Source organism: Phascolarctos cinereus, unplaced genomic scaffold (assembly GCF_003287225.1).
Source record: "Phascolarctos cinereus isolate Bilbo 61053 unplaced genomic scaffold, phaCin_HiC Scaffold_2;HRSCAF=192, whole genome shotgun sequence".
In the NCBI taxonomy this organism is placed as follows: domain Eukaryota; kingdom Metazoa; phylum Chordata; class Mammalia; order Diprotodontia; family Phascolarctidae; genus Phascolarctos; species Phascolarctos cinereus.
Window position 1 is genome coordinate 175,650,441 of NW_027555625.1, and position 12,291 is coordinate 175,662,731.

The 12,291-nt window shown below is 46.7% G+C and overlaps 1 protein-coding gene across 1 annotated transcript in view; it reads left to right on the forward strand.

Annotated features, from left to right (window-relative positions):
* Nucleotides 1-6,439: 6,439 nt before the first annotated feature.
* GATA4 (GATA binding protein 4) overlaps nt 6,440-12,291 on the forward strand; it is a 69,868-nt gene continuing 64,016 nt past the window's right edge. Inside the window, 2 exon segments of the mRNA XM_078149735.1 lie at nt 6,440-6,648; nt 10,655-11,884. Of these exon segments, the coding sequence (XP_078005861.1) occupies nt 11,224-11,884 (661 nt within the window). The 5' untranslated portion in view covers nt 6,440-6,648; nt 10,655-11,223.

Genomic DNA, 12,291 nt, shown 5'->3' on the forward strand with positions numbered 1-12,291 from the left:
TGAGGATGAGAACATTTTGTAAAGCACTTTGCAAACCTTAAAGTGCTATATAAATACTAGGTATTATTATTACGATGATGGTGGCTCATCCCATCCCACTTTTGCTTCTAAGGTCAGGTTACCCAGGTTATATTCTATAGTTACCAACCGTATATAGAATCACAGGATTACTTCGCTTGTTAGCTTGTTTCCTCTGTGACATTTTGTCTTCCATCCCTGAATTCTAGCTGAATCCTGGCTGGCTGTACCTTTCTGCATCACTCCCTTCCCGTCTGCCCAACCACGCAGAGGACTGTCCTTATTTCTCATTCCGCTCTATCCCCCTCACCAACCTCATCCCTCGACCCGAAGCCGAGACCAGGCTCCCTTAGACAGTTTTGGTGTAAAGTTTTACTTATAGAATATACATTTGTCACGGTGAATTATTTCAGCCGTTAGTGAGATCAGATGATCCCTAGACATCCTTTATGCTAGAAATTTAGACTGCCAAAATCCATTACACCTGGAGTATCACTCGTGGAACAAAGATAAGGAGTAAAAGAAGTGGGGGTGGGGGTGTCCATTTTTTAGTGGAATCTGGTCATCCCTTCTCTGAATCCAGTCCCCCTGCGTAAGCATTAGAGCAAGGTGAAGCTTCCTGTCCCTTTCCTTTGTTGCCAGGATTTCACCTCCACGCGCACCTACGGTCCCCGTTTCCTTGCTTCCCAGGTCTGTGTGTTTCTGGGTCCTGGGGACAAACCTGAGCCTCAGTTCCTCAGGCCTGCACTAACCCTCCATCTGTCTTCCCTCGCCTCGCCACTACGGTTTCTAAAGAGATTTTTCTTTGAGGGAGTGGGGGGGGAAGTTCCTTCCTTCTTACCCCGAAGTGAGATTATCTTTTTCAAAGATTTGTGTGCCTTGAATTTCTCGATAAAAGATGCTCTGCGAAATGTCACTATTTCAAGTATCGTGACTATATAATAAAAATAATTTAGATCCTATTCTACTTCTGTATGACCTTGAGCAAATCACTTCCCCTCTATTCGCCTCAGTTTTCCTATTCTGTAAATTTACGGAGATTGAACTACAAGATATCTAAGGTTGTTTCCAGCTCTAAACGTTCCATCTTACGAAAAGGACAAATTAATGCGGTACTTCGTTACAGAAATGCCTTATGGCACAAATGAATAAAAGATTAAAAAAAAAGGAATAAGAGCTCTAACTGGAGGTCTGGTAGCAATTGGAGGAAGGAGAGGGAATGATTCATTTCTAAAGAGGGTGTGTGTGTGTGTGTGTGTGTGTGTGTGTGTGTGTGTGCGCGCGCGCGCGCATCTTTTGTCTTCACTGCTGTAAGGAACTCTATCTACTAGGTAGACCGGAAACTTTTCACTAATTGAAATGACTTGCCCAGACTCAATCAGTTTATGTCAGAGGCAAGACTTAAACCCAAGTCTTCCCAATTTTGAGGTAGGCTTGTTCTATCCATTTGGGCTCTCATTTAAATTATTATGTAAAAGTTTTATGAATTTTGTTCTTCTTGTTGCTATTTTAAAAATTATTTGGGGCTCCAAGTAAAAGAATCAGAAAATCCAGGGTTCTAGCCTCAGCGTTGCCACTTGACCCTGGGCAAACCACGAATCTTTCTAAGTAGATTTTCCTATAGTCGCCCTGCTTCATTCAAAAGGCCACTGTAGCTACCAAACGAGATGATTCATATAAGAATCGCTATATACACAGGAGTTATTGTGGATTGTCTGTGAATTCGTGAGCTCAGCAACTCTACCACTTAGAAACAAACCAACCCACCAGCCTTCCTCCTGGACAAGGGTTCCAGGCCCAGGGTTAACTAAAGTCTGACCCCAGTAAGGTTCCTCTTTAGCTCTCGTTTTAAGCTGTACTGTATGTAGTGGTTCTCTTGGAAAGCAGGTGTTGACCCAGAAATGATCCAGATCCCTAGGCTCAGGCAGGTAGGAGAGAACCGAAGCCCCTTTCTCCTTTACTCTCTTCCACCGTGACAGTAGAAGCGGGATTATCTTATTTTCGTTTCACTTGACCCGAAATTAGCCAGGTTAGTAGGAGTCGGAGTATGAGATATGTTAGGGGTGGGGGGGAATGAGGAGAGAGCTGACTCAGCAGTGACGAGAACCCTTGATGCTACCCCTGGGTATCCAGGGATCCCAGGATCCACTAAGGAGGAAAAAAGAGCTCTCCGTTTCTGTTCTTTCGTTTTGGATCCATTAGCAGCCCTGTGCGCTCGCCGGGGTTAGGATTCAATAGAGGCTACCTACGAGTCGACGATATGATCGAGTGGCAGAGACTTATTTCAGAGCAGAATACACCAGGCAGACCAGACCCAAACGGTCAAGCAGACAAGAGCCGTGGAGAACCAGTCTTGGGTTTCCCGGATTCTGTTTTTCCAAATTTTCTCTATCTGGAGGTGACTTTATTCACACAATTCTTCAAAGTCTTATTCCGAGCGGCGAAGAGGTTCCATCAGGGCCTCTGAGTTCTGCGGGGTTGCCCGAACCCTCTGTTGAGACTTCACCCTTTCTCTACCATTCTGATCGCATCCTTGTCCTTCCCTGCCTTCAGGTTTCTAAATGGAGGTGGGCATCCTGGGTTTATAGCTAAGAAATTCCATAGGCGCAATGCAGGCAAGTCTCAGCAAATGCTTTTTTTTTTAATTACAGGAACGGAGATTTTGTGCCCCCAAGGTTACCCGTACTCTCTCCCCTTCAGTACATTTCCCCAGTTTTCCCCAGGTTTCTTGTAGGTTACTGATAATAGGTCTGACTGAGCTTCTGTGAGTCACAAACTGGCTCTAGTACATAGTAGGTACTTTTGCAAGTTTGAAGAATAGAAATGCAAAGACCATGAAAGGTATGGCATGATATTTCAGTTTGTCTTGGAGTTTTCTCCAAAGCAAAGCCAAAAACAACGTTTGTGAAGAGCCTCAGTGATTTGATAATTGGGCTATTTTAGGTACTTAATTAAGGCCTCTTTTTAGATAGAATTCCTTTATTTCGCCTGCTCCATTCACTCTAGGGAAGGGTTGTTAGTGAGCCTGGAAGTCACTTTACGACCCACGCACAGAGCGCTTCCCAGGTTTTTCAAATTCCTAATTTATTTTTCTGGGGACCAAGAAAAGACCAAACCTTCCCCCACTCAGAGCCTCCAGGTAGTAGATAAAGTGAACACGAAGTCCTTGAAATGTTTCCCGCTCCTGGCAACCGCCTCGAAATGTTTCCTACAAAGGAGGGAGAGGACCGGGCCAGGGATGGGAGTGGGAGCAGAATGGATAGATGGGGTCTAGGCAAAACAGAACCTAAGTACAATCGAAATCAGTAGCCTAGCCAGACACCCCTACCCCTTCCCTTCAGAAAATTTTAGGCCATGGAGCTGCCCCTCGGCATTCAGCTATGGGTGTCCCGGGTCAAAAGGGTTAACTGAAGTTTATTGAACCCAAATAATTTCTTTCTCCATATTTGATCTAGAAAGTTGTACAAGGCAGCTCCCAGATCCTCCGTCCTGTTTCATCCACTGCAAAGTCACAGTCTTCCTAGAACCAGGCAGAGGCTCACAGAACTCTAAACCCCTGTGCCCATAGACTTTATCCTTACCCTCTCACACACCCCTATTGTGGAGGGCGTGAGAGATGATTTACCACCGCTGCTAACAATGAACTCAGAAGGGATCCTCTTTCAATCGGATCCCAGAGGCTTGGTGATTCCTGGAGAGCTCATGGCATTTTTATTCCATAAATTCGTAGAACACTAAAGATGGAGAGGACTGTTAGAACCACCTTGTCAAACTTTCCCTATGCCCAAGTTTCTCTGTGCTGCACTACTGTGAGGACAGCAGCTGTAAAAAAAAAAATGTGCTCAAAGCCTTTTCTATGTTACAAATCAGCATCTTTTACAAAGAAAGGATTTAACCAACACACACACACACACACACACACACACACACACACACAGAGTGTTCTCTCTCCTCTCTCCAGCAATATTTCTCTTTTAGTCCCCAGAATTTCTTGGAGGGAGGGGAAGTTGAAGGCCATGAAATAATGGTGCAGCGTTTTGAAATTTTTTCCACTATGGGGGACAATAACGCCCTATCCCTCAAAATTCAACAATTCTAAAAGTGAGCTTTGATTGTTTAAGCACTAACTCTCCCAGCTGCTCCCCCCCCTTCCCCTTCCAATCTAAAAGCACTAGAAGTGACTGGGTATCTTTTTGGCCAATGCCATCTCAAGTTTCTGGGCCTGTCTTGGTCCCAGTGTCCTTCTCCTCCCTTACTTTGGGTTGGCCTCATGGGGCTTGTCAGGTAGGTGGCCACCCATCCACTCACCTACCTCCACCCTCTGGGACCTTCAAGGTAGTGCACTGGCTTGAGTAGCCCCAACTCTGCTCGACTCTAGCCGGTTTCATTACCTGGAGGAGCCCTTTACTCCACCGTGCAAGAGTAGACTCCCAGGGCTGGACCATCACTTAGCCCGTCCAATCCCAGACCAGGCTCTCAGCTCTGAGCCTTGCAAACTGCCAGGAGCTGTGCCAGTAGTGTTTTAACTTGATCTGAGAATTTAAACACTTGCCACTGTACTCATATTGACATGGCTTACAGGAGTATGAACGGAAGTGTGAGCGGATTTCGAGGGAGAATACTTAAACACCGGGAGTTTCGCTTTAATATGTGAACGATATCCCTTCCCACACACACACTAACCCTACACACACACACACACACACACACACACACACACACACACACACACACACACACACACACACAGACCACGAGAACTGCTGAGGCAGTTGCTTGTCCTTCACTTGTCAGGTTTTCCCCCTTGTGTTGGGTAGCTTTGAAGCTGAGCTGCATAGAATTGTACCTTTTCCACCCGCCCCTCAGTCTTTCTCTTCCTTTCTCCAGAGCCATCTAAGAATTTAAATGAATAAACCTGCTTTGGACTTGGGAAGTTGTGTGTTTCTCACCTCAGCCTACACAGAGATCCATAATCCAGATAAAAATTCCAAATCCCTAGGCGAGACTCTTTCCAACGGGAAAGTTTCCCAGTGGCGGGACTTTTCTGCCCCTGTCGCTCCGGAACGGCACTGGTCTCAGTCTGGCGTCTACACTTCCTGCCTTCTACCCACCGTCCACCCAGCAGATACAGCCCAGCCCAGAACCTGTTCCCCTCTAATCTGAGATGCTATGCCAGCGTGGGGAAGGAAGGGAAAAGGTTGGGGATGCTGTTCTGGGTAGAAGTGTGTTGGGGGAGGGGGGTTGGAATACCACGCTGAACCAAAAGCGTGAGAGCCTGATCTGCGCTGTTATCTGGGGCCGAAGGCTGCGGGCTAATCGATGGGGTTATTTTTACGCGGTAATCCGGCTTTGTGATTGCTCTATTAACCTTTAGACCTGTCTGAGGGGACTATTCAGCTCTCCGCCCCTAAGCACAGAGGGCCTCCGAATCATTGACGCTTACGGCCGCCAGGACAAAACTTACCTGCGCAGTGGAAAGTGGGAAGCAAGGGGTGGGGGTGGGGAGTCTTCCTCCACCCCAATCCCCACTCCCCCGTCACCCCTTCTCAGGAAAACTGCCTCCCAATGAATAGCAGGACCTTTGCTGGTGACAGTGGGGAACACGCTGGAATCCAAGGGGGAAAATGTGGAGAGTGGAAGAGGAGGAATGGAAGGGACTCAGGTTTTGCAAATGCTATCAACAAATGTGTGTGAATATAAATGTATATATGCTCACAAGTATATTCACCTTTATGGAAGTGTGTGTATATGTGAGTGTGCGTATATAATATTTAAAGTATATCAGTTGCGGAAGAGGGTGAGCTTGGGTCTTCAGCGAATATATTAGCCCCGGAATTGTCTCCCCTCTCTTTCCCTCCTCTGAATCTAGACTTAGCGTCTCTCCAGCCTGCTAGGAAGAAAGAAAAAAGTATTTCCCAAGGACCCTCCGACGTTACACACATTCTTTCCTCCCTCCCTCCTTATCTTCATTCACTGGCAGTTGGAAGTCAGGTAATATAGCTGCCCTCAGAGACCATACAGTTGGTAGTGATCTGCAGACACGCAACCCCAAGACAGCTGCTCCTGGAGAGTCACCTTCTGCCCCCTCGCCCCTATCCCAGAAGCTTAAAGGCTGACTAGGGGAAGCCAAGAGATAGGGACTACGTCTGATAAGAATGAAGGTAAGGGTAGTAAGCATAATCAACACTAATAATGTCCGTCTTGGTGTTGAACGCAAACCCCGCCGGTCCCAGGCACATATTTGACTTTCCCTCGGAGATCCCCCCAACTGGACTTTGCCTGCTGTGTGTATTTTTTAAACAGCATCACAGTCCGAGGCCAGCTGACTGTGCAACCGATACTAGGCACCTCCCGCCTCCTCCCCGCCACGTGACTAGACCAAACCAGTCACAATCTGAGAAGTAGGGAGAGGGGGAGTGAGGAGAGGCGGAGAAGGAAAGGCGTTGGAAGCCCTGGGATAGGTACTCTGAGGAAGCCTGCAGGCTGACAACTAGAACCCTTCATCCCCCAGACTTCCAGGCCTCCCACTGTCTTGGGTTCCCACCGCGGGCCGCGGGCAGACCCAGACTCTCTACTCTCCAAAAGCTCCCAGGGTACGTCAACCAAGGAGAAAGATCTCACCCTTCACAGGTCTGTAGATTTTTCCTTACCTTCTTCCCCGCCCCTCCCCCCCTCCCATACGCACCTCTTCCTTCAAAAAGCTAGAGCTTAGTCGAATCGAGTTTTCCTGATGGGTAGAACAAGACTGGAAAAGTAGAAATGCACCCTTTCCTAAGCCACTTACTCTTCCCCTCCACTTACTGTCTCCCCCTCTCCGTTATTACCCTCTCTCAAAGTGCCCTCTAAGCCAGCCAGTTAGTTTTTCGAGTTCCCTTTGCATTTTTAATTCGAAATTTGAGAAATCTGGGGAACCATTTTGGAGCGATGTTTATGGTCCCTTTGGAGGTATTTCAATGCATAAAACGTCCCCCAACGCTCAAAATCCCACTTCCATATTTGCACTACTTAACAACCCCCCGACCGACTCCCAAATAAAGACGTGTAGATAGAACGCACAGATGAATTTTGTTAATAAATACACACGTAGACATATGCAGACGTGTGCACCCTTTGGCTATGTACACTACCTACCTACCGAAGGGCACCCTGCAGAGAGATATGCTGACATCCTCACCATAATGGGCGATCACACACAAACGGGTGCTTTCGCCCTAGTGTGGTAACAAAAGTTCTAACTGATATTGGTGGAGGAGGGATATTTCAGTAACCCCAAATTTGACAGGATGCGGGTGTACGCTAGCCGCAAACCTACAAGTCCCCTTCTAGTCCCCTGGTTTTTCCCACTTCCACACCACCCTACTTGACAGCTAAGATAATGTCACACACACACACACACACACACACACACACACATACACATGGCACGCCACTCCTCAACCCCCGCCAATCTCCACAAAATTACTCTTGGGCGGAACTAAAGGAGAACTAGAGGTGGGGGATAAGAGGAATTTTCACGCACATTCGCCCCCACTCACCTCCAGTTTCTGCTCCTCTGGTTATCTGCTCTAATCCCTGACGTTATCTCCCTTGGCTTTGGGCGGGAGATTCACTCTGGTGGGGAGCTAGTGTGAAGCACTCCAGTCAGACTTTAAAAAGGCTGTGTGTACTTTGGCTGGGAGCTAGGAGAGTGAGCAAGGGAGGAGAAACAACCTTCTTCGCTCTTAGTATTTTGCGTGTTCCTACAGAAAGGACTGATTTGGGGGTAGGGAAGAGAAGATTGGTGGAGAGAGGGCACTTATGACAGCTGGGATTACAGGGGCATCACTACTTTCGAATCTCAGGGCTGTTTGCTTTCGTGTGTATTTGTGTAGATTGAAGCAGCTGTTTGTGTAAGCCAGAGTATGTGTACATATGCCTGTGTGCTCTCATGTCAAGAGTAAAGTCATTTCTAGGGGAGGAAAAGGAAGACTGGGAAAGGAGAGCAGCAATGAGAAAGATCAAGGGTGATGGCTGTTTTTGAGTAGGTACTAGAGGTAGCGAGAAATGAAAAGATTATTCGTGTACCCTTGGGCAAAATTACTTAACCTCTCTGGGCTTCCCTTTCCTCATCTTAAAACTTAAGAGGGTTGGATTCAGGGGTTCTAAATTTGAGGTCCCTGAACTTTAAAAAAATATATATGTTTTATAACTATTTCAAGGTAATTGGTTTCCTTTGTCACCCCATGTATTTCATTTTGTGCGTTTAAAAACATTGCTCTGTGAAAAATCTATAAACTTCACCAGACTGCCAAAGCCCCTGGACAAAATTATCCCTAAAGTTGTTATCCTGTAGTCCATGGGGAAGGTGGGAAAGATGATAGAACAAATCATTTAATTTCTAGAGGAAGAAAGTTGTTTATTTTGACCTCTGAATGTTGGGGAAATGATTGCTTCAGAGAATCAGAAAACAGGAGAGAAGAAAAATGGGACCAGGATCAATCTTCCTGCTTCCTGGATGAGACATGGTTCACACTTCAGGCACTCTTATCCTGATTTTGCCTTTATTTTTCTTTTCTTTTCTATTTAGAGAGAAATATTTATTTCATTTGTTGTCGTTAAAACAAATATTCCTCTCTAAATGATTGTCCTGGGTAAAATGCAAACTGAGTCCACTTTCCCAAAGCAGTGGTTGAAAAGCCCGTAGGTGTGATTCCCCTCCTTGTTCCTATAGTTTCAATAATCCTCCTCTATGAAGCCACTAAGAATAGTCACACAGGAGAGGTAAAGACAAAGACCTAAATCAGTTTGTTGAATTATGGATCTTCCATAAATGGCATCCACATCTGCGGGTGTGGAGAAATTGTGTTAAAGTACAGTGGGGAAAAAAAGGTCTTTGATTTTCTACTAATTACCCAAAACTTAAATCTTAAAACTGTAATTTCTTTTAATATTATTTATCATACTTTGGAAGTTTCAAGAGAAATGCCCAAATAATTGAGGTCCTTGATTTAAAATTTAATAATGGGTGGATGAACCTCCCAGGATGAGAAAGCAGTAGAAGGAGTAACCACCCACATGGACAGGATCACGTGTCCAACGAAAAGCGTCCTAAGGTCCATAAACCTGCAAGTTTATTCCCAGAAATCATTCATTTCTCTCCTTCATTTCAAAAGGGTGGGGGGAGGGCTGAAGACCCCAGATCAAATTCTTAGTACCTATCTTCTCAACCAAACTTCTTATACTTTGACACCCAAGAGACAGATAGTTTGGGAAACACTAATGAATTGAAAGACTGCCTTGAAGGAAAGCGATAAACAATCCAGACCAAGTGCCAGTAAGTTCCTAGTGCTACTCCATTTTCTCTAAACCGCAGGAGTTATCTTTGCAAGCAGCTTTTACAAAGAGTTAGGGCTTCCATGTCACAGATTCTATTGCCATATCTTAGAGTAAACTAATGATTATTTAAATAGCACTTCATATCCGATACAATGTACACGCTTCCTAGGATATCTGTAATAATGTTCCTACTAGTTCATATTTTTAGGAAATCTATTATTGTACTTAAAACGATCGATTCTTTTTGTTTCCATCCACAGAGCCTAACATAGTGCTTATTCACTGACTGAAAATAAATGAGGCCTTATGTAGATTGTTCTATTATTTGTTTGTGGAATTAAATAGTATCTGTGTAATCTGGGGCAAATCAAATTAACCACTCTGGGGCCCAGTTTCATTATCTCTAAGTTCTGTTACAGCTATAAAATTCTATATAAATTGGTATAATACAACAAACAAATTAGTGTTGTAAGATTAAGTACTCCTGTATGTGGTCTTTTATAACCACAAGAATTATTGTACCTTTGGAAAATTAATAATTCGAATCCCAGATCTTTCAGACTCTTTAGTTCAAGTTCGGACCACAAACCTGGTTAGCGTTAGCACCACAAATCTCTCTGGAATCTAGTTACACAAATGCCTTTCTCCCCCTGTGCCCCGTCCCAAAGCCATCACGGAGACTTTTCTTATGGTACAAGGAAAAAAAAAAAAGCTTTGCGAAGAGAAGGGCTGGCTGAGGCCTGGGGGCCTGGGATGGGAGACGACGGTTATTCCCGGAGTTTGGGAACCCAGAGACTGTATTCTGTCCCCCTCTCACTAGAAGCCGAAACCACAGGAAGCTTACCTTAACAGTTTTAGAGTGGGGCAGGAATAAAAGTCAGAAGAAGTGCCTTTAAATAGAAAGAACAAATAGTGGAGTCAAAACTAATCGCCATCAATCAATTAAAATTGTGAAGTAAAATCGTAGCGCTATCAACCAGTACAAAAATGAAATCTTTAGGTCTGACTGTTGCCCTAGTATGTTGTTAACGCTCCCGGGGCTGTACCTGAAGACATCCCTTTGAATGCTAGCATTCTGGATCAGCGAACTCCGAACTCCGGGGTATTGGAGCTGGACACATTAACAAGACAAAAGCCGACCCTCCCGCGGCTCCGGGATGCTGGGGGGACTGAACTTAAGACTGAGAAATTGGGGGATTCGGGGTTTTTTTCTTTTTAATTTCTATCTTTCTGTATTGCTTCGGGAGGCCGGCGGAGGAGGGGAAGGATAGTGCGCAAAGATGATGGTTTTCCCTCTGCTTGTTTCTCCCTCTGATATTAGGAGAGTCCTGTTGGCAGCAGCGGTGAGAACACTAGGAGATAGCCCAGGCAGCAGCGTTGGACACGAGTTGGGCAGAGGGGTGCCTCCGGCCCCGCCCAAGGCGGGAGACCTGCAACCCTTTGAGGTCAGAGGACCTAGAGGCTTCAAGACCCCCATTCAGCGCAACTAAAAGGATTTATCTACACTCCTTCCCTACATGCACTTTCTCCTCCCTTGGGTTTTCCCCCGGGGGGTAGAAACCAGGAAAATCTTGAAGACACCTTCTTCGACCCATAGGCTCTACCTACCTCAGGCCCTCCTTGGTCCGCTGGTGACAAATCTTCAATTTGATATTGAAAACCAATAAACAAAGGCACTGTCCTAAACTGGATTTAAATTTTATTTTAATATCATAATTTTTTTTGAACTTTGATCACCTTAGTTGGATTATTTGAGGTTTTTTCGATTTTTTTTTAACCATCATCCCCTCCTCTACTTCGTTTTTGTGGATTCTTTTTGAAGGGAAATTGATCTTTGACTCTTAGAGGAAAAAGAGGACTTGAACAGGGGAGCTCGTAGACGTCACAGAAATGTACCAGAGCCTGGCCATGGCAAATCACGGCCCCCCTCCCGGGGCTTATGAGACCGGAGGGCCTGGAGCCTTCATGCATGGAGCCGGGGCCGCCTCCTCTCCAGTCTACGTGCCCACTCCCCGAGTGCCGTCGTCCATGCTGGGCCTGTCTTATCTTCAGGGAGGCGGATCCGGGGCGGCCGGGTCCGGACCAGGAGGGAGCAGTTCTAGTAGCAGCGCCGGGGCAGCCCCGTCTGGGAGCGGGCCAGGCGCTCAGCAGGGCAGCCCGGCTTGGAGCCAGCCCGGGCCTGAGGGCGCCGCTTACACCCCCCCACCAGTGTCACCACGTTTCTCCTTCCCGGGAGCCACTGGCTCTCTGGCGGCGGCTGCAGCAGCAGCCGCAGCCCGAGAGGCAGCCGCATACAGCACCGGCGGGGCTGGAGGCGCATCTGGCCTCGGAGGCCGCGAGCAGTACGGGCGGCCCAGCTTCGGGAGCTCTTATTCCAGTCCTTACCCCGCTGCAGCCGCTGCAGCCGCCGCAGCCTACATGACAGCTGCAGACATGGGAGCATCTTGGGCCGCAGCCGCAGCAGCTTCCGCCGGACCCTTTGACGGGCCAGTTCTGCACACCTTGCCGGGCCGGGCCAACCCAGCTACAAGACATCCCAATCTCTAGGTGAGTGCAAAGTGATGGTGCTGCCTGCGTTGCAAACCGGTTTCCATTGCACCCATTCCACGGATTAGAGGCCTTAAGAAACCAGAGCTCATCTCCCTCCTAGTTGGTAGGGATAACTAGAATGGATCTAAAAATTGGTCTACAACTTCCCATCGTACTGAGAAGGATATTGAGGGCCTCTCTAACCTGATTCCACTCTGGGATCAAGGGTCTCATTCTAAAAGGACGTGGGGAGAGGGGGAATGTCCACTACCTGGGTTTCCCAAAAGTTGACCCTAAGGGGGAGTCTAAGGGCCACTTGCTATCTAAGGACTATAAAGGAGAGCTGAAGAAGGAAGCTTCTTTTAGTGGGATAGGAGGGGAGGTTTCTTCAACCGATGAAATTGAACTTGATTTTTTGGGAAGGGAAAG